The sequence below is a fragment of the Megalobrama amblycephala genome, linkage group LG5, assembly GCF_018812025.1.
Source record: "Megalobrama amblycephala isolate DHTTF-2021 linkage group LG5, ASM1881202v1, whole genome shotgun sequence".
NCBI classification, from domain to species: Eukaryota; Metazoa; Chordata; class Actinopteri; order Cypriniformes; family Xenocyprididae; genus Megalobrama; species Megalobrama amblycephala.
Window position 1 is genome coordinate 6768890 of NC_063048.1, and position 23509 is coordinate 6792398.

Genomic DNA, 23509 nt, shown 5'->3' on the forward strand with positions numbered 1-23509 from the left:
GAACCATACTGGTCAGAGTACAGAGTTTTGGATGTGATAATGATTAACCGCTGAGCAACGCAGGACAGCTGGAACCAAAGGTAGCTGAGTAAACAGATAAGGGCAGCCTCTCGATTTGTATCTTGGCAAAGCCTAGCCTCTATAAGGAAATGAGAAATGACTTCATCCCACAAGAAAACCCATCATAAGTGTGTAGTTTGACAGCAACTCCCATTCTGATGACTCATCAACTGGATGCACTCGTTTCCTGATGTCATCAAGCTTCTGAGAAAAGCCAAACCCTCATACCAGTCTAGGTGAACATGTAACCTGTTCGTTTTCAATGGAAATCCAACAATGTTTGGTTGGTATTTCTGTAGATTTCTCTATAAATTATATAGAAGAACTCTGTCAATATGTCACTGACTAAGCCTCGTGTAATTATCAGATCGGAAAGTTCCTGATATTCTACAAGCAGACGAGGGCATCACTAAAACCAGAGCTTTACACTAAAGCCTACTGTAACTGTACCATATTTGATACGTGAAATTCGAAGGCCTCTAAATGATCAACGTGATTAAACCCCTCGCACACAATCTACTACAGTCCTTCTGTCATCTGATTGATCATTTAGGCTTTTTTAGCAAAAGGTCTTTTAGTATAATTGTAAAAACTTCCCCCTTCAGCTTGCGGTTCATGTGTCTTTTTGCTGTTAAATCTTTACTGATTTTTAGGGCCCGAGCACCGATGGTGTGAGGACCCTATTGGAACTGCGCAGTTTCTTATTATTATCCTTCTGCTTCTGGCAAATGAATCGCTTTTTTGAGGGCCTAAACAAACTCATGAAACTTTGCACATGCATCAGAAGTGGTGAAAATTTACACGTCTGTTAGGGGTTTCAGAATTAGGTGTGGCAAAATAGCTCGATAGCGCCACCTACAAAATTTCAATGAAGTGCCCCTCGCACTAAGTTTCACGTACAAGTATGAAATTCGGTACACACATGTAACAGCCCATTACCTACAAAAAAGTGGAGCAAAATCTGAAAACCAACAGCAAGTGAGATATTTTGAATTTTCTCTGCAAAATTTGTGCAATTTTTGCCATTTCCACATGTTGTACTTTAACGAAGAGAGCTTTAATCAGATCAAGGTCATATTTGGTCAGTCTAATCTAAAGGCCTTAGTGATGTTAAATTGTGAAGATCTAGAGTTTTCACTGAAGGGTGTGTCCGTGGCGGCCTGACAAAGTTCGATGTTTCGCCATGTAACAGGATGTTGTTGTAACTCAGGCATACAATCGTATCTGCCCCAAACTTCACGTTTTATTAGAGTCCTGGCCTGAAGACATCTACATGGCAATATTCAATTACATTCATAGCGCCACCTATAGGAAAGAGGAAATGTCACGTTTTAGACTGTGATTAACTCCTCCTATGAAATTCGGTACACACATGTAACAGCCCAATACCTACAAAAAAGTGGAGCAAAATCTGAAAACCAACAGGAAGTGAGATATTCCAAATTTTCTCAGCAAAATTTGTGCAATTTTGGCCATTTCCAGACATTGTACTTTAACGAACTTCTCCTAGAGATTTAACCAGATCAACATCATATGTTGTCAGTCTAATCTTAAGACCTTAGCGATGATAAATATCAAAGATCTTGAGTTTTCGTTGAAGGGCGTGTCACATGTGTGATAGGAGTCCTGGTCCAAAGACATCTATATGCCAATATTTAGTTAGTCATAGTGCCACCTGCGTGGCACATCAAAATGACTTTGCCATAATTCTCCGGTATTTACTCGCTTACATGCATTTCGCCCACTGTTCACTGTTTTCCTAAGTCCAAAGGGTGGCGGTGAGCACAGGTGCAAGGGCCCTTTTCATCGCTTTAATTTCTCCATTATAAACGTAAGAATAACTTTTATATTGTTAATAGAATTTCTACTAGCTTAGCAGTAGCAACTTTATCCATAGATCTTTTTTTTTTCTTTTTTTTTTAGAAAAATCATGTTCAAATGTGAGTACCAAATATGATCCGTCAGGCTTTTGAGGAAGGTTTATTTGTTCATCTCTCAATCATCACTGTATTGCATTATATGTTTTAAAACTACAGAGATTTGATCATAAACCTAAGCATTTAAATATCATCTTACTAAGACATATTATTGGCAGATATAGAGTGATAGCTAATATTTATATGCATTTTATGTTTGTGTCTGCTATACAGTTATAAAGATCTCATTGATTTACATTACAAGCATCAGAATTTCATCTTATGTTTAGGCCATATAAATATCAGCAACTGCACCAAATTGCATATTTTTGCTCAGTTTTGGGCCTCTGAATAAAAGATGTTTATAATATAAAGATGTCTTTATAATAAAGATGTTTATAAGAGATGTTTTGCCTCCATATTCTCACTATATCATACTATATTATGAGCAATACAAGTCTGATCAATCAACATCAATCAATCAATATGATAACTCAAAAAAAAAAAAAAATTGTGCAAACTTTTCTAGATTTTCTATATATTTTGCCCTAAAGGATCAAACTGTTCCACTTTTCTGATATGTTTCATATGTCATATGTCAAGTTGACAGACACATGATGTCATTTTGTATTTTATGTGACTCATACTAATTAATTGTTATGTGACCTAGGATATAATCATTACTGGCCAGTCACTCTTACACCAAACCATCATTCTGCAGGGTGACAGCTACAAACAATGGTTGTTTTGAGTCACTAGATGTAACAGCAGACTGATGATTAAAAAGTGATAAAAAGACGTCAAGTTCCTGACTTATGTTAAACTATGTCGAATAACTCCAGCATTAACATGACCAGTACTAATCATGTCCAACCAGTGAAGGAATTACTGTCATGAATTACAGTTTAGTACATGTCAATAGCCTAATAATAACTCCTAACATAAGATATTCCTCTACTCTGGTGTTCATAATAACGGAGTACATGACAGGGGATCACGGTAATGGTGTATTTAGTGTTTAAGTGTTGTGAATCATTGGCAGGTGAGCTGCTAATCGGCTAGCTGAGCTAGCAACTCTTCAGCACACAGCCCAAACCCATAACCCGGTTAACCCAAAGCCAAACCCTCAACACGAAACACACAAGGCAGTCAGCACATTGTTTTTACACAGAAACAATCAGTTTGAGTCATTTTATCTCGCTAGTGGCTTGTTAGCAGCTGACTTAGCCGGATGCTACCTTATGAACTCAAAGACAAACAGTCAGTTAGCTCGTTAGCTGGCTAACAACAACATCATCAACCGTGGTTATTACAACCATTATTATTATTATTATAACATCATCAACCCGATCATCAGCGTCTCAGTTCAGACGGATAGGTAAAGGTGAATCGACTCACCTGTTCAGCAGCGGGTCAGATGAACTGCTCCTATCCACAGATGTATGTGAACCCGATCAGAGGGATTTAGAGATTTACACGACCAGTGAAATAAAATATTATATTCCCCAAATTATGGATCGATCCTACTGTATGTCTTCACCTGCCTCTCTCTCTCTCTCGACCCTGACTGACTGTTCGCCGGGTTCAGGCAGCCGTCAGCCGCCGATCTGTGCTGGGCGGGGTCACAGTCTGACACGAGCGCTCATTAATTATTCACAACATAAACAATCAGCCTGGGAGGAGCATTCATGACACCACCATACATACATATACATATATATATATATACTCACACACACACACACACACACACACACATACAACTAACACACTATCAAACATATAATATTGTCTCACTCTACATAGTATACTTCATAATATGCTTTCAAATATATATATATATATATATATATATATATATATATATATATATATATATATATATATATATACTGGAAAGCATATTATGAAGTATACTATGTAGAATACAGAAAATATATATATATATATATATATATATATATATATATATATATATATATGTATGTATGTATGTATTATATGTATATAATACATATTATATATAGAGAGAGCGAGAGATGCATATAGACAGACTGATAGGGATGAATGGCAAAAAGTGGTTAAATTAAATTGAAATCACCATCTCTTTCTCTATACACACACATACAAAACAAACAACAACCCCAGCAATACTGTATATTTACAATAGCCTGTTTCTGCTATAATTATGATAAAGTTGCTTTTTTTCAAACTTTTTTATTCATATATTGAATTAATTCATATGGTTAATTAATATATTAGATTAATTTACCATTTATTTAGCTATTTCAGAAGTTATGTGTGTGTGTGTGTGTGTGTGTGTGTGTGTGTGTATATATATATATTCCAGAACCCAGTGCTTTTCAATAATTGAGGGAAAATAAAACATGATTTTGGTTTACATCTAGCTTCTTTTTTAGCATTTTAATTTAAATTATACATATTATTTTAATATATTAATATTACTAGTACATTTTTCACAACTATTACTTCTTTCGGTTTTAAAACTGTTTACTTATTTTGAAACATTTATTGTATTTTGGTATGGTCAATAGCTAACATGTTGGCTGACATTATAAATCTATATTTTTTCTGTTTTTCTAGAATATTATATTCTGAACTCAAGCACAACATTATAACATACAGGAGTTCAGGTAGATAGATTAATACTTTGGTATATTTGTATAGAAAATGAATAGCTGCATTCAAATCAAATCATCTGGACTTTCAAGAAGTCTAGTAAAAACAATAAAGCAAAGTTTTCCAAAATTCATTACAAGGATTGGACTAAGCTCTTTAAAAAAAAAAAAAAGATGTGGCAACATACCCCAACTGTTCTTAAAAATAACAAGCGTTTTTAGAGGCATTGCATGGACAGCAGGCATAGCTGTGAGTGAGGAATGGGATTCACCGGAGCTCCCGGAGGAATGTGTGGAATGCTCATGGAGCGCAACAGAGTTGTCAAGCCTGTTGTGCCGTCAAGGCCCGGTTATCTCACTTCACTCACCTGTCTCTCACCCGAGGCCCTGATTGTGTGTTCTGAGGTCATTCACTGCCTTGAATCTTTCATGAAAAGACGAGGTAGAAGGAACACAATGCTAATTTGTCCATGACATCTTGCAAGTGTGCACATACATTCAGGTACATAATAGTGAGCTGCTGGTGAGGCACATTTGATCCATATGGGTCACATGCCCTTAGTGTTGACCTTTAAATACCAAACCAAGAACAACCAAGAGTCACCGACTGGAATAACTGTTGGGAAGGTTACCGTTTGTTTACTGGACTATAAGTAGCATAGATATACGAATACAAAAAGAGAATGAAACATTTGTTGACAGTGATGTTGTTATTAAGTTTTTGGTATTATAGAAAAAAATTCCTTTCACATATTTGTGAACATGCGAGCCGCTAGGCCTGTTTACCTTGAAATAGAACAGGTTTGTACAGCTATTAAAGATAATTCATATTTTAAAAATGTTTCCTGTCTGTTTTTTAGAGTAGTTTCCTAAAGTGTTTGTCATTTATTCTGTAAATGTCTGAACACGAAAGTTGAATCTGTTTATTTAACGCCTGTTTTGACTTTGAGACGAAGTGAAATGCGTATCTGTGATGATGGCCTGACACCTTGTGGCCGCTTAGTGAACCGCAGACTACCCTGTAAGTCCAGAAAGTGCTCCATGATAGCCTATGATGCCTATCACTTAGCCTATATCTTTACATTATTTTACAAAAATACTTTCACTACTGCCTTCTTCACAGTAGTAGTATTTTTAGCATTAAATAAATAGGCCTAAGCTGCAGTTTGTCAACATCAACAGAACATGCTGCTTTTGAAAACATACTTTTGTTCATCTAGTTAGCGCCAGGCAAGTAAAATGGGAAGCATGTTCAGCGAATAATCAGTCAAATTATTTCAGCAGCCCCTCACTGCAGAACACACGAGATTTAGGTTTAGGGATATGTAAAGTAGGAGGAGTTGGAAATAGACCCCGCCCATTCCGATCTCGCATCTTAATATAGTCAAAGTGAAGCAAATGTATGCATTCATTTTAGTTTTGTTTAGATAAGTCGTTTTGAGTGTTTCATAAATGTTGGTCCTAGCAAAAGGTTTATTTTAAATGCCTGTATAGCTGTTAATCTTACAGTATGTCCAGGAGTTTTTCAATCATAGTTTAATACACTATATTGACAAAAGTTTTGGGACGCCTGCCTTTACGTGCACATGAACTTGAATGACATCCCATTCTTAATCCGTAGGGTTTAATATGGAGTTGGCCCACCCTTTGCAGCGATAACAGCCTCAACTCTTCTGGGAAGGCTTTCCACAAGGTTTAGGAGTGTGTTTATGGGAATTTTTGACCGTTCTTCTAGAAGCACATTTGTGAGGTCAGGCAGTGATGTTGGCGAGAAGGCCTGGCTCACAGTCTCCGCTCTAATTCATCCCAAAGGTGTTCTATCGAGTTGAGGTCAGGACTGTGCAGGCCAGTCAAGTTCCTCCACACCAAACTCGCTCGTCCATGTCTTTATGGATCTTGCTTTGTGCACTGGTGCGCAGTCATGTTGGAACAGGAAGGGGCCATCCCCAAACTGTTCCCACAAAGTCGGGAGCATGAAATTGTCCAAAATGTCTTGGTATGCTGAAGCATTAAGAGTTCCTTTCACTGGAACTAAGGGGCCAAGCCCAACCCCTGAAAAACAACCCCACACCATAATCCTCCCTCCACCAAACTTTACACTTGGCACAATGCAGTCAGGCAAGTACCGTTCTCCTGGCAACCGCCAAACCCAGACTCATCCATCGGATTGCCAGACAGAGAAGCGTGATTGGTCACTCCAGAGAACACGTCTCCACTGCTCTAGAGTCCAGTGGCGGTGTGCTTTACACCACTGCATCCGACGCTTTGCATTGCACTTGATGATGTAAGGCTTGGATGCAGCTGCTCGGCCATGGAAACCCATTCCATGAAGCTCTCTACTCACTGTTCTTGAGCTAATCTGAAGGACGTGGCAAATTCATGGAGCTTATTTAGGGAGGTCAAAGGTTTCGATCCCCCATAATTTTCAACAAATATTCTGAGCACTACATGTAAATCTTGTGTAATACTACTATATCTGTATGTATAACTTCAGTAAACTGCTTGACTGTTGACATCCATGTACTACTTTTGTTACATTTCAATTACATATTGTATATTTTACAAAATGAGGTGTTTTAAATGTCTATCTCTGCGTTATGTTTTCAATATGCAGTAACAGTGTTGTGTATGTGTGTTGTTTTGTATGTGTGTGTGATTATTTCTACTGTAGCAAAACAAAGACAGACTCAAGATATTTTTTTTTTTTTTGGATTGTTGTCTTTTTTGGTGGTAGTCTTTATTTTTCAAACAACATAACTGCTTTCTAGCACATGTTCAAAATGAAAAATGCTTCAAGTAAATACAAAGTGTCAAAAGGCAAACAAATGCGACAGAGGAAAAACAGTCTTTGGGCTTTAGATGTTCGCAAATGCCTTTTCATTGTGCTGATGTACAGTACCATGCAGAATAATAGCTCATTAAAAGCGCGTTACACCTCATTTGAGTTGACATCTCGAAGCTTGTTTGATATAACATTTGGTTATTTCATTGTAATGTTAGCCTTGGGTTTAGTGGATCTTTCTGGAGCCATTTCTGTCCTTATTTTTCCAACATCTTCAACACGGGTCTAGTAAGCCAGCGTGGTACTGCTAATCTTTGACTGTTGTTTACGATAAACCTCTCAGAGTCTTAAAGCCTTTCTGTCGCTGAACGAGTTTCCATGGTATATGCAGATTCATCTCAAGGCATTGCACTTCATCCCAATCTAATACTGAACAAATCAACCGGAAAACCTTCCACAGTGATAAGGGAAAAAAAAAACAATTCAGACCTTCATGAGTACAGCTATTGAAGCCTATGCTGCAAAAGACACAGTCTTTGTGAGAATGAGGGAATATACAGGTCATGGGTCTGAAAGGTAGTAAAAGGCATTTATATACATATCTATTCTCTCGCGTTTGAGACCTTAACACAACATTCAGGAAAATAAGCCAAGATGTCACAACGCACTCCTGTCAACTGACAAAAAACCATGCTGTGTGAACTTCATGGCCATGTCTGAAAGAGTGACTGTATCTGAGAAAACCAGAACACTGGACAGTGAAAGCTCTGAGCGCAGCCATTCAGGCTTGGATTTGGCAGGCAAAATGTTGCTTTTCCCTCTCCAGCTATTCCACAATGAATATATGAGGTCAGATGTTTTGGACATGGTCATGTTGGATTCGTTTGAGAGCAGCACCTTCAACTAAAACAGTGTGCAAACGTTTTCCTCTGGCTCCTACAGCACCTCGAGCTCAGCAACCTCACTAAACTCCTCCCCTCTCCCCGCCTTCCCTGTGAGCTCTCCAAGTCAGGTGACCAGCTGCGGCTCCCAGGATTGGCTGGCCACCTGGGGGCGGCACTGTGCGATGACTGGTGGGCCTGAAGGGGGCTGGCTATCCAGACACAAGCCGCTGATCATATGCTGCAATGCCGGCCCTCGAGGCTTCCATTTCTACAGAAAAAAAAGTTTATTGTTATTATACTGAACCAGTAACACACACACATGCCACAGACGAAACCTTCCACAAATTAAGTACAGAACACCAGTGGCGGCTGGTGCAAAAAATATTTGGGGGGGCACAAAAAAAAAAAAAAAAAACAATTTAGAAATGCAGGAATGAATAGGCTAATTGTTAAATAACCATTTAACAAGTGATATAATAATGTATCTATCTAAAACATGGAAAATTCAGTATTTAAAGCATGCCATAGGGCTGAGATCTAAATAAATAAATAAATCTGTATTTAATTAAAAAAAAACAATTTTATTTAAGATCCTGCCCAATATTGTCCTAGAAACAATGTTCATATTGAAGGCTATAAAACAAACATGAATGTAATTGTGTAGTATATGCTATAAATTAGTGCAAAAAAAGGGGTCAAATCACATTAGGCCTAGGCTACATTCTAAAATTGTACCTTTACAATCTAAAAACAAAATGTTTTTTGAAGCAGAAATTAAATACAATAAACTAAAAATGAAAATAAATAAAAACAAAAGAACAGACTAATAATTATTATTATTTTGATTACCCTACAATAGTCACTTTACACAGTTACTGCTATCGTACAAATACACTTAGTTGTAGGTTCGAAATTCTACATAATTATGTTCGTCAACAAATATTTTGAGCAAAATGTATTTTACTCAGATTGAACTCCGTCTGTTCGGCGCGCGGCGGCGCTCGTTCACGGAAGTTTGTGCTTGCTGAAGGCTCGTCCACGCCTGACTGCAAAATGGAAATATTTTCTCGACTTTCTAACTTTTATAGATGGAGAATATGTCTGTGAAAGTCATGAGTCCGCCATTGTCACATAACATTAATTAAAAATCGCGCCACTACTGGCCAAGCCCTCATTTGAGCAGTATGGGGGCGACAAAAAAATCGCCCATTGCGGATAAGAATTGAGGACGCTGATTGGCTAAATTTTATGTCACATCTTGAATATATTTATATATTGAATAGGCATTTGACTAAATTCTACAAAGACCCACCTCCTTTGGGCGATTTCTCGATTGCCCCTCAGCTGAAATTGAGTGGTGCACACAGAGAGGACATATGGTGATTGTGAAAAAAAAATATTTTCCACAGATGATTTTCTAATATATTACATCATACAAATATACATTTAAATAATTTATATGATTATAATTTTGCGTGTGTGGTTCAGGGAGGGCGGCGCCCTAGCGCCCTCTATTGGCCAGCCGCCACTGCAGAACACACTCTTAAAAATAAAAGTTCATTATTGGCATCAATGGTTCCATGAAGAACCTTTAACGTCCGTGGAATCTTTCCATTCCACAAAAGCTTCTTTAAAATGGAAAAAGGTTCTTCAGATTATTAAGATGTTCTTCACACTAAGGGGGAAAATGGGCTAATTTTGAGCAACGGGCAAAACAAAAAAATGTCAATTTTGGTTGAATTTGAGGTTTTCACAAAAAGGAGTTCATTAAGATTCTTGTGTAGCGATCCCAATGCTCCAAATAGCAATTAAACATCTAAAAGTATCAACTGTTGGGGAAAAACATGTTTATATGGTAATGTATAATAATAAATGGCTGTCTGTTTCATTAATGTTATTCAGACAATTGTGGAATCATGGAAAAAATGTTGAATATATATATATATATATATATATATATATATATATATATATATATATATATATACACTGCTCAAAAAAATGAAAGGAACACTTTTTAATCAGATGATAGCATCAAGTCAGTTAAACTCCTGGGATATTGATCTGGGTAGCATTTCCCAAAAGCATCGTAAGCCTAAGTTGATCGTAGCTCCATTAGTTTCAATGGAGCTACGATCAACTTAAGCTTACAATGCTTTTGGGAAACGCAGCCCTGGGGTGCGTTTCCCAAAGCGAACTATGGTCGCAAGTTCCGTCGTTACCAATAGAGTTCAATGGGACTTACGACCATGGTTCACCAACAATGCTTTCGGGAAACGCACCCCTGGTCAGTTCAGTAGCAGAGGGGGTTGTTAATCAGTTTCAGCTGCTTTGGTGTTAATGAAATTAACAACAGGTGCACTAGATTGGCAACAATGAGACGACCCCCCAAAACAGGAATGGTTTTACAGGTGGAGGCCACTGACTTTTTTTTCCCTGCTCATCTTTTCTGACTGTTTTTACTTGTTTTGCCTTTGGCTAGGGTCAGTGTCACTACTGGTAGCATGAGGCGATACCTGGACCCTACAGAGGTTGCACAGGCAGTCCAACTCCTCCAGGATGGCACATCAATAAGTGCCATTGCCAGAAGGTTTGCTGTGTCTCCCAGCACAGTCTCAAGAGCATGGAGGAGATTCCAGGAGACAGGCAGTTACTCTAGGAGAGCTGGACAGGGCCGTAAAAGGTCCTTAACCCATCAGCAGGACCGGTATCTGCTCCTTTGTGCAAGGAGGAACAGGATGAGCACTGCCAGAGCCCTACAAAATGACCTCCAGCAGGCCACTGGTGTGAATGTCTCTGACCAAACAATCAGAAACAGACTTCATTAGGGTGGCCTAAGGGCCTAAAGTCCTCTAGTGTGCCCTGTGCTCACTGCCCAGCACTGTGGAGCTTGATTGGCATTTGCCATTGAACACCAGAATGGAAAGGTCCGCCACTGGCGCCCTGTGCTTTTCAGATGAGAGCAGGTTCACCCTGAGCACATGTGACAGACGTGAAAGGTCCTGGAGAAGCCGTGGAGAACATTAGGGATGCACAGACCTCTACAGGCTAGACAATGACACCCTGACTGCCATTAGGTATCGGAAAGAAATCCTTGGACCCATTGTCAGACCCTACACTGGTGCAGCGGGTCCTGGGTTCCTTCTGGTACATGACAATACACCTCAAACTGTCCAGGAGCTCAGTGATGCCCTGGTCCAGATCTGGGAGGAAATATCCCAGGACACCATCCGTCATCTCATTAAGAGCATGCCTTGACGTTATCAGCCATGCATACAAGCACGTGGGGGCCATACAAACTACTGAGTACCATTTTGAGTTGCTGCAATGAAATTTCAGCAAAATGGACTAGCCTGCTGCATCAATTTTTCACTTTGATTTTCGGGGTGTCTTTGAATTCAGTCCTCTGTAGGTTGATAATTTTCATTTCCATCAAACGATGTGGCATCCTTTCATTCCTAACACATTACCCAGTCCATATCAGTAAAGATATCCAGCATGATATTGTTTCCCCTTTGATGTGTTTTTAAAGTGTTCCTTTAATTTTTTGAGCAGTATGGTTTTGACTTAGTTTGTGCCAAATTTGGTGGTATTACCAGGGATTTTAAGGTATGGTTGCTAGGTGTTTTTTTTTTTTTTTGGAAAATTTTTCTCAAAATTGACTTTGCTGACTCTATCGACAGGTGTCGCTCAGTCATTTTTTGTCTGATTCCAACAAATCATACACCATTTTGAAGGTCTAAGAATATTTTTTTCTTCTTGTTTATGAAATAATCAATGAAAGGAGATTTCTTCAGAAACGGTTGACTGTTACCTCAGAAGGTCAAACTAATTTTTGCAACCCTGCTACCAAAATTTGGGACATGTCTGAATAGAGTTTAAAACCCTAATTTGGACCAAATTTTGGTTTACAGGTATTGATAAATGTATGTCTTACATAAAGGAAAACAAAGAGTTAAAAATTGCTTATAACATTCTTGTAATCCTATGCATGTTTATTATTTGTTGCACAAGGATGGAAGAATTGCTTATAAGTAATTATCTTATTACTTCTTTAGCATATAGTGCATCTGCTTTGCGCATTATGTAGATTTGCAGGATATAACCTGGAAAACCTACTATATTTATCAAAAAGCACACAACAGGAGATACTGCAATTGGCAATAAAATGAAACTTATGAACTGAAGGTAATATCAACTATGATTTTTAACATCTCCTTCGTCACTGTTTGTACATTTTTCCAAACCAGGAATAAAAATGCTAAATAACTATATTTCTTTCAGAATTAAGCATTAAATGTAGTGAGGCCACATGACATAAATGTAGCATAGATTACTACAGTTTGAAATTATTCTCCTTGTATAATATTTCACATACTATTTTCATATAATACTAGGTGGTATACTGTATATTATATGCAGAAATGTTGCATTCTGAACAGTGACAAATAATACAGGAAATAGCATGACTGTGAAATATCACATTTAAATAAACACAGAGAAACACAATATGAAACATATTTCTAACATTGCTGCAAAGCAACCTTGCAATGAAATGAAAGCAGCAAAATGTTTTAGCCAAGGGCATGTCACATTACGTGTCACTGGTTTAGAGTGAGGTCAGTGAGTTTGAATTCAGAAGGCATACTGTAATATCCTGTGTGTGTGTGTGTTTGCTAGCAGCATGGCAGGTTTCATTCAGGAGAGCAATGATCTCAGTGCAGAGAAGCTCTGTTCCAAACCCTAGTGATCCAGCTTTCTGACTACTGCCTATATAGGCTGCATCCTCTCTGAGATGAATCTTATGGGCCCTATTTAACAATCTAAGCGCATGGTCTGAAGCGCATGGTGCAGGTGCACTTAGGGCGTGTCCGAATCCACTTTTGCTAGTTTAACAACAAAAAAAATGGTCGGTGCGCCAGACACATGGTACCAAAAGGGTTGTCCCTATTCTCTTAATGAATCATGGGTGTGTTTTGGGCGTAACGTGCAATAAACCAATCAACCAATCAGTGTCATCTCCCATTCCCTTTAAAATTCAGTTGTGCTCGCACCATGGCGGATTTGCTATTTACCTGGAGGAACATAGACACCATCAACCTGACGAGTCAGTTTAAATACATGTGTGTATTGCCACGATTGGTCAAATAATTAGACGCATGTTCTGTTGTTAGCATTTCCCAAAACCATAGTTCCTATGAACATTCGCAAACAGCGTCGCAAACTTTAAGTGCTCAGCGTAAATGAGTACATCCCCTCTGAAAAGTAACATTTTAATCTCAATGAACACAAAAACAATTTCCAAAATGTTGACAAGACTAAGTTTAATATAACATCTGTTTAACTTATAACATGAAAGTAAGGTTAATAATATAACTTAGATTACACATTTTTCAGTTTTACTCAAATTAGGGTGATGCAAAAATGAGTACACCCCACAACAAAAACTTTGTATGGCCTTCATGATTTTAATGACAGCATTCTAGGCATGGAATGAACAAGTTGGTGACATTTTGCAACATCTATCTTTTTCCATTCTTCAAGAGTGACCTCTTTTAGAGACTGGATGCTGGATGGAGAGTGATGCTCAACTTGTCTCTTCCCCACAGGTGTTTGATTGGGTTCAGATCAGCAGCCACTGAATCACTTTCACCTTGTTCTTCTTCAGAAATCCAACAGGGGCCTTAGATGTGTGTTTAGGATCATTGTCATATTGGAAAAGTGCACAACGACCAAGGGCACGGAGTGATGGTAGCATCTTCTCTTTCAGTATAGAGCAGTACATCTGTGAATTCATGATGCCATCAATGAAATGCAGCTCCCCGACACCAGCAGCACTCATGCAGCCCCACATAAGGACACTGCCACCACCATGTTTCACTGTAGGCACCATGCATTTTTCTTTGTATTCCTCACCTTTGCGACGCCATACAGTTTTGAAGCCATCAGTTCCAAAACATTTATCTTGGTCTCATCACTCCAGAGTATAGAGTCCCAGTAGTCTTCATCTTTGTCAGCATGGGCCCTGGCAAACTCTAGGTGGGCTCTTTTTTGTGCCTGTGCTTTAGGAGAGGCTTCTTTTGTGGACGGCACCCATGCATGCCATTCCTCTGCAGTGTACGCCGTATTGGGTCATGGGAAATAGTCACCCCAGTTTGACTTTCTACTTCTTTAGATAACTGCAGTGAACTTGCATGCTGATTTTCTTCAACCCTTCTCATCATGAGATGCTCCTGTCGAGGTGTTAACTTCTGTGGACGACCTGGAGGTCTCTGTGAGATGGTTGCAGTTCCATGTTTTTTACATTTTTTGTACCACTTTTGCTACAGTATTCCGACTGATAAGTAAAGCTTTGCTGATCATCTTGTAGCCTTCACCTTTCTGGTGTAAAGAAATTATTTTCTTCCTCAGGTCTTGTGACATTTCTGTGGTGCCATTGCTGACAGCATGAAATGGGAAGGGGTTTTAACACCCTTTTATAGTCAACTGTCTGCTGGACACCTGTGTAATGAATAATTAGATTCACCTGTGGTTGAATTCTTGTTAAAGACATTTGTAGTCTAAAATTTAGCTTTGCTCCAGAGACTTTCAATGGGGTGTACTCATTTTTGCATCATCCTAATTTGAGTAAAACTGAAAATTGTTCTCTAAGCTATATTATTAACCTTACTTCCATGTTATAAGTTAAACAGATGTTACATAAAACTTATGTAACTGACGTCATATAGGACATAGGACATTTTGAACTGCGAAAGACAGTACACTTTCTTCCAATGTTCCCTCTAAGCTGCGCGCGTGCGCGGCCGCGCAGAAAGAATAATTGCCACGCAGAGAACAGACATGAAATCATGTGTGGGGAAATCCATTTGATTGTAGTTTAAATGAGAAATAATTGCAGTGCTCTGGTCAACCGTTATAGAGTTATTGTCGCTATAGAGTTGGAACCGGTGAATGCGGTTTACAGGTTTCATAGAAAGAGTGAGCGGGCCTGAGCCAAATCAGCGGTAAGAATACTATCATGTTTGCGGACTAAATACATCAATACGAGAGGCAACGCGAAACGAAAAGAAATGTGAAATAAAACGTCATGTTTTAATGAAAAGTGGCGGAAATAAAAGATGATGGGCACAGAATGCTAACAAAACTCTGAGACATTTACAATCACACACCCACCACAGGTGTAGCTTGCAAACTCAAAATACATCAGTGATATACCTCAGTTTAAATAGATTTTTATGTGTGGTGGTGGTGTGGGTTTCAGGGATGTTTAGATAACTATAAAAGAGTTAACATGTTCACTTTTCTTAAAAATATTTAGCTTTTTATCAGATCTGTTTAAATGCTTCAGTTTGTTTTCACTTTATAATATATTAAAACAAATAGAAGCATTTAAACTGATATAATACTGTATATCAGTTTAAATACTTAAATATTATATTATATTTTATTATATTATATTATAATGTAAGCCTAATAAAAAATTGATCTCACAAGGGGATTGTTTAGGGCTCCTTGCCACGAAAAATCCTGAAACCTCCTGGTATATAAAATCTGGGAAATTCATAAGCAAAAAACATGTAATTTTGATGGTTTAACACTGTCTGTTGCTAATAAATGACTGTACAAAAACACATTATGGTTGTCCCAAACCATCATTGTAACCGCTCATATTATATTATTATAAAGAATTAAACTGTCCTGCAGGAGGACAGAAATTAATAGAATTTCTTGGTAAAGACTGGTACAGTTAATACAGCAATGTGAAAAAATATCAAGTAACCTGAAATGTGCTTAATTTAGTGACTGAACTGCTTGTTTTCAAAAATATGATTAAATATATCACTAAGTTACATCAAGGGTCAAATAAAATAGAAACGGCCCATTAAAGTTAAATGTTACAGTTGCATGATAAAACCATTTTTTGTGTGTGTGTTTATGTTCCTTGTACAGGTCTGATATAGTATAAGTATGTTTTTGCTCAGGTGGCCAAAATGTGCGCTCAGCAGAGAAAAGTTTTGCTCAACGAGAAAAAAATTAGAGGGAACATTGCTTTCTTCGTAATTTGAATACGGAAGGCAGTCTGGCGGAAGCTAGATATTTTACTTTATAACTTGTTAAATATGGATATTTTTCTTACACAAACGCAAAGCTTCGCTTCAGAAGGCCTTTATTAACCCCCCGGAGCCGTGTGGAGTACATTTATGATGGATGGATGCACTTTCTTAAAGCTTGGATGCATCAGGATATTTATTAACATAACTCTGATTGTGTTCATCAGAACGAAGAAAGTCATATACACCTAGGATGACGCCAGTTGTTTCTGCAAATTGCAGCGATCGGCAGTCTGTAAAAAGGTAGCCCTGATTTCTTGTTGAATCTATACGTATAGTTAATGGTGAAGATCTTTTCCATTTTAGATGAGTTTTCGAGGCATTCAAGCTGAACACCAACGCTGCCACTCAGTTGGTGTAACCGCAGTGACTCCCGTCTACTGTGACGTCATGTGCACACTCTCTATAGAGAATAGGTGTGCTGGACTTGAAGTGGCGCTGCGCAGACCAATCGGTGTATGACACCAAAGTACAGAGAGAGCGATTTGAAAGCATACGGAGCCGTCAGCTCTCTAATCGCTCTCGCGGTACTTTGATTACCCACAACACCCATGTATTTCAAATACATGTCATGCACAATAATTTACTTTTTAAATATATAAATCATCTCTTAATGGTCTCATGATATGGAGAGACGCAAAGAGTACAGCAGCAAATCTTCTCTATATGGAATCTGATCTGTTTGCAAGGGATGTTCTGACTTCAGGAGACATCACAAATGAGTCGAGCATGAATGAGTGGACGGGAGCGGAGGTCAGGCTGATGAAAGATGGAAAAGAAAAAAGATAAAAGCCAAACCAGCTAAGCCAGCTAAGCTTTTAGTGGAACCATATGCCGTGAGCTTATGGGAAGATATTTGCTTGTGGCTGTAAGCCTGTCTGTTGTGTTTCAGATTGACGGCAGAAGATTTATATACAAAGAGCAAAAGAAAAAATGCAGCTATTTTGACTCAGAGAATGAGAGAGGGAGATATTATGACAAAGATGAATAGTGTTGAATATTCAATCTGAAATGGCAACAGAAAATCACTTAAATTTACATAACTTCCACAGAGAACACGAGTGCTGTCTGAATAGAGCATAATAGTCATGAAAAACACGCAGACATCAAACTTACATGTGATTCATTCTCAGAGGGTCATCAAAACTCTAACTGCCCATTTGTCAGTTACACATACACCCACCTGTCTGGACTCTTTGGCATTGCAGGGCTCCAGTCTGACCTTCGACCCTGCAGTGAAGGCTGTGATGGCCAAACACTGGTCATGCTGACGGATCTGTGGTTCAATCAGGGTCCACTTCTAAAAAAGAGACAGACAAATGATTGAGTGAGTAATGCAGGTAAAGTGTACATATTATAAAATGGAAAATAATGTGAACATGGAGCATGTGGCAATTACAATGCACATTATGCACAGTTATGTAATACATGAAACAGGTCTGTTGACATTATAACTGAAAAATGATCAAAACAAAGATCTTGGGAATCAGAATTAAATCAGGATATCGGTGCCAATGCCTAACCTTGTCAAGTTTTGACACTTCTCACTCTTACTTGCTGGAAAAACACTTAAAATTGTTACAGGAAAAGCTAGACCATTTTGACCAAAACTAAAAAATGACATGCTACTGATGTGGTTTAGTTACTGAAAATGTTTAGTAAATGCTACTTTCAGTCAGTTATCACACACTGTTAAAGCTTCACCTGTGAGGCAGGTATGCTCGGTGTGGTCTTACACTCAGCCAAACCCAGACTGTCTGTGCCGTGACTTTCCAGACACAATCCATCCTGTTTCAGAAGACTGTACACCACTTCCTGCTCTGGGATTCTGACAAACACAAGCAATGAAGACAAAATATACTCAGAATAGAGATCTGAGAGAGTTAAATGGCATTTCACTCTAAATACAAAAAGCCCATCAGAGCCCAGACACAGTCCAGTGAACACGACTCACTTGAGTTCAGGGTACACATTCTCAAGATACCAGCGGAAAGAGTTACAGTTCAACTTCCGTCTTAGTGCAAGCCGATCTGCAATACTGTGTAGAGAGACAGAAGCGGGTTAAAGGAATAGTTCACCAAAAAATGAAAAATTGTCATCTAACTCACCCTCATGTTGCTCCAGAAAGTTGTGAAAAAGAAGTACACTTAAGCATACTTTTAAAAAGAGTAATTATTAGGGAAATAATATACTTAAAGGGTTAGTTCACCCAAAAATGAAAATTATCCCATGATTTACTCACCCTCAAGCCATCCTAGGTGTATATGACTATCTTCTTTCAGATGAACACAATCAGAGTTATATTAAAAAAATTCCTCATCCAAGCTATATAATTGGTGTGAAGGGGGCGTGAGATTTTTTGAAGCCCAAAAATTAGCGGATTTACACGGAAGCGCAGAGGATTGAGCAAAACAAAACACCAGTCACAAATTAGACGTCTAAAACGAGAATTTTTAAATAGAAATGTTGGAGGATTTCGATATAAGAGGAGCTTGAGTTTGTTGCACAGCCCTATTTGTTTGACATCCTACGTCACGCCAGAGGTCACTCTTTTGTCATAAATCGATGCGTACGGCTGTCTGCCGGAAGCTAGTTATCATAGTTAAAGGATTAGTCCACTTTTAAATACACTTTTCCTGATAAATTTACTCATCCCCATGTCATCCAAGATGTTCATGTCTTTCTTTCGTCAGTCGAAAAGAAATGAAGGTTTTTGATGAAAACATTCCAGGATTTTTCTCCTTACAGTGGATTTCAATGGCTACCAACAGATTGAAGATCAAAATTACAGTTTCAGTGCAGCTTCAAGGGCTTTGAACGATCCCAGATGAGTAATAAGGGTCTTATCTAGCGAATCGATCGGTCATTTTCGAAAAAAATACAACCGTTTATGCTTTATAAACAAAATATCGCCTTGAACGTACTTTCCGCTTCCGCATTCTTCATACCGCTTACGCTGAATGTCCTACGCCTAAACATAATTTAAAAATAACTACAAGACATAAATAAAAAATAACTACAAGAAACATAATTTCTTACCGAGACAAGCTGAACAATGAATCAGAGGTGTTGCTTTATGAACACGGAGAGTGATCGCAACGAGCTGTTTTCGTACATTATTAATGGCGTGAGTCCTTACATATTCAAGTGGATCAGAAGTTATTAATCTGTAATAAATACAAATGACAAAGCCACAGTTTGTTCAAGTTTATTTTCATTGAGTTTTACTTTCACCATTGTGTCGTTTCTAAGCTGGAAGGCAGAAAATGAGGGACATTCTAACGCATAATGTGAAAATGCATAACGTGGCTTAATTTACTAAAACAGTGTTATTAACAAACTAAACTTAGTATTCTTTATTAGTTTGGTGTTTACTATGTACAGAAAAGCAGATAAGCCCAGAATATGAACGCAACACATTTAACACATAAGCATTTTCCTCCCATAAAGAAAACGCTTAATGGACAGTGACTTAACGTGTAATAAGACGCATATTCTGGGCTCATCTGCTTTGCTGTACATAGTTTCTATGGGAGGAAAGCGTTTAACGTGAATTTAAACGCGTTGCGTTACGCCACATTAAGCGTTTTAGAATGTCCCGAAAATGGGACAAAATGGCGCTTCATTTCACATCCGTTTTCCACGCTGGTCAGTATATGCAGATAGTTCATAACACAGCCAGCGTTCACCATTCTAATATGTTTTTAACTGTATAATATAAATTTTAACATCTTCCTCCACTATTTCCCAGTCTCTACTGTACTGATGGTGACCTAAAGTCCCAGAATGCAATGCGTCGCTGAAGTCATGTTCCAAGACTCTATACTCATTCTGCTTCCCCCCTCTCTAAATCCTGGTACTCTCTTTAAGTACATTTAAGTAGCCTTTGATTTCATTAATATTATATTATCTTCAAGTACAGCTTTTTGAAAATATACTTTTAAGATTTGAAGCACACTACAAGTGCACATTCAGTACAATTAAGCACACTTTTTCTCAAGGGAATTAATGTACTTAGGTTGATTCAGTGATGTTAAATAACATTTTTCACTTGAATAAAACTAGTTAATAAAGATGTTACCATCTGTGTTACACAGAGGAAAGAAAGTGATATAGGTTTGTCTGACTGACATGAGAGTGAGTAAACAATGTAACTATTACTTTAGAATCAGAGGTAAATATAATAATGACAATCTCATAAAAAGACCTTTCACCAGGTCACCATAACTAGATCTATGTATAAAAGTTATCAGAGATGTCTGACCTCCCAAAGGCCTTGCCCTGCGCTGAAGGTCTTGCAGCGTAGTAATACTGTTTATATTCATCCATCCAGACCTCAGCAGCTCTCCGCGTGTTCCTACAACACACACAGAAAATGTAATGGCACTTCATTCATACACTTCATTGTAAAGCATATGATTACAGTTTATAAAGGCCAATTTACTTGATGTAGGTGAGTGCATTGCCCTCTGGGAACTCATAGGGATGGCGTTTCCTGAAGACGTGGCCCACGCGACTGCAGGGCAGGATCTCAAGACTGCCACCACACATCCACACTCTGAATGAGAGCTCTATAACATCAGAAAAAGAAAAGAAAGATTATAGAAATAGAAATAATTACACTTATGCAAGAATTAAACATCAAAAATATGGTTATATGTATTTTGAAATAGGAAAAACAATGCAATAGAGTGATCAAAAGCAATACAGCTTTCCCTGAAAATCTACAAACAACAGGACATTTTGTCATTTCCATTTCTGTAGCATCACACACACAGTGAAATCTCATTTCTGTCATGACAACTCCAGGAGTGTTTGACATGGTAATGGGCATGACAGTGTTGATATATTTGGTCTTGGCAGAATAGATCTGCTACACTTCTGCTACTGCAGAGCAAGTATGGCACTTGCTACTACTAATACATACACGACACACTGCTGTGAGCAAGTAAGAAATGCTGCTGCTGCACAATATAGCATACATTAATAACCCGAAGCAGATCTATACAGGTGGAGCTGGGGAAGGTGGAGGGTTTCTGAAAGCGCGCTGCAACAGCAGTATTTGAAGGTTGAGCAGCGAGCTCATTGGCTACTAATACAGCAGGAATTAATCAGCTGTGCCCTATAGAGAATTATGTGATTGTAAGCAGACTGAGTATCAGCCTACGCCCTCTAGAGTTTCATGACAGAACTTTGTATTTGTCCAAAATTCCTCTCCTTATAACTGTATATTAAAGGTGCCATCGAACGTTTTTTTTTACAAGATGTAATTTAAGTCTAAGGTGTCCCCTGAATGTGTCTGTGAAGTTGCAGCTCAAATTTTTTTTTTATTAATTTTTTAACTGCCTATTTTGAGGCATAATTAGAAATGCGCCGATTCAGGCTGCGGCCCCTTTAATTACTCGCGCTCTCCAGCCCCACACAGCTAATATAACCCTCAAAATGGATCTTTACAAAGTGTTCGTCATGCAGCATGTCTAATCGCGCAAGTATTGTATTTATTTGGATGTTTACATTTGATGAACAGTGAACAGTGAACTTTAAGTTACGCGCTATAGCGAGAGTGAGAGAGCTCCCACCGTGATGCACTTTCATGACAGTGCGCTGTAACGCGTTGAATTTATTATAGATTTCTATAAAGTTCTCATTATAACTCTGTTTATGGCAGATTTGTGCTATATTTTCATCGACATTATTAAGTGATTCCATAAATCGCCTGCGCGTTTCCGAAGCCATATGAATTATACAAATTAGCCTATGTCATTATAAATATGATGAAAAAAGCACTGCTGCATTATTATAACATCATTATTTTTATTTATTTATTTATTTATTTTATTTTAAAGAAACATCTAAAAGCAATATGACCGTCTCAAATAACTCCGATATCGGGCATTGCATTTGAGCATGAAACTAAACACTGAAATGTAGTGCATTCAGCATGTTACTAAATGTAGATATCCCAACGCATCCTGTATTAGATTAATCAGATGTAGCTATTACAACTTTCATCTGCAAAAAGTTTGCGAATGCAAACGTGAGCTTGACGAAAGTGTAACTCCGATTGCACTTTAAAAACACAGCCAACGAAACGAAAGCACAACAAATTCACTATCTATTAGGCTACATTACTGTCACTATTGTAATTTTTTTATTTATTCTAATATTTCCACAATATTTTGGATTCAATTTGCACTTTCTGATCAACCAAAATGTTATTTTACAGTATGCAAATCATTGATGATTATTGCTAAATTAATTATGAATAGAATTTGAAGGATATTTTCAGCACAAGATGTGCGCTGCACATCTTGCATTGAACTGTATTTTCATCTATCTTGTCAAAGTGAAGCCTGACATCAATACGTGACTTCTTGAAGCCATTCTCTCTCACGTCTTTTGACGCATACTGTGGCAAGCTAAGCAATCAGAGCTCAGGGCGCCACCCAAAGTGCTGCTAACCAATCAGGAGAAGAAAAAAAACCCGTTTACATGATCGATCATCGCTGTCACAGTCGAGTACTCAATCGCTGTTGCACATCCCTATCTCCTGTATATTCTTGATTTCATATATGAGACCGTTTTAATGGTGGTTCAGGAGCAGGGTATTAACTATGTTACCCTCGGCGAGACATAAGGGTTACGTGCAGATGCATTCATACACTTTCTCTGTGGAAGACCCCGGCATTGCCTAGGGTCCCATTCTTGGGGGAGGTTGCCGTCGCAGGACTATAATGACAGATGCCTCCTTCACGTGCTGGGGTGTGGTCTGAGATGGAAATACTTTCACCCATATCTGAGGGTCTATTAGGTGTTGCTCAGGTAATGAATGACACATCGGTGGTCTCCCGGGTGGGCTGCGTTCGTGCCCCTATTCAGGTTGGCGCAACAGATCCATACCTTCTTTGAGAAGTATAAGATTGTGCCCTGTCAGTCTTGACAATTTCAGGTACCTGTGGGATGCGTGGTAGGCTTCATCCTTGGCTAACAGGGCCCACTCCACTTGGAGTGTATGTGTCTTGGGGCTTTTTCTGATTAATACACCTTTATATGTTTGTGCTGTGGCAGGCTGGCCCCAGGCTTTGACTCCTATGGGTTAATCTGTTCCATAGACCAA

The 23509-nt window shown here is 38.4% G+C and overlaps 2 protein-coding genes across 6 annotated transcripts in view; both read right to left on the reverse strand.

Moving 5' to 3' along the window:
* The window catches only part of numb (NUMB endocytic adaptor protein), a 79761-nt gene extending 76144 nt beyond the window's left edge, over positions 1 to 3617 (reverse strand). For all 5 annotated transcript variants that reach the window (XM_048190517.1, XM_048190515.1, XM_048190516.1 and 2 more), the window contains exon 1: positions 3375 to 3617. The gene's annotated coding sequence lies outside the window, so the exon portion shown is untranslated. The remainder of the gene's footprint in view (positions 1 to 3374) is intronic.
* Positions 3618 to 7298: 3681 nt separating this feature from the next.
* The window catches only part of galnt16 (UDP-N-acetyl-alpha-D-galactosamine:polypeptide N-acetylgalactosaminyltransferase 16), a 67388-nt gene continuing 51177 nt past the window's right edge, over positions 7299 to 23509 (reverse strand). The window contains exons 10-15 of the mRNA XM_048190522.1: positions 20837 to 20963; positions 20657 to 20749; positions 18347 to 18430; positions 18097 to 18220; positions 17576 to 17692; positions 7299 to 8549 (exon numbers count right to left, since the gene is read on the reverse strand). Of these exons, the coding sequence (XP_048046479.1) occupies positions 8406 to 8549; positions 17576 to 17692; positions 18097 to 18220; positions 18347 to 18430; positions 20657 to 20749; positions 20837 to 20963 (689 nt within the window). The 3' untranslated portion in view covers positions 7299 to 8405. The remainder of the gene's footprint in view (positions 8550 to 17575; positions 17693 to 18096; positions 18221 to 18346; positions 18431 to 20656; positions 20750 to 20836; positions 20964 to 23509) is intronic.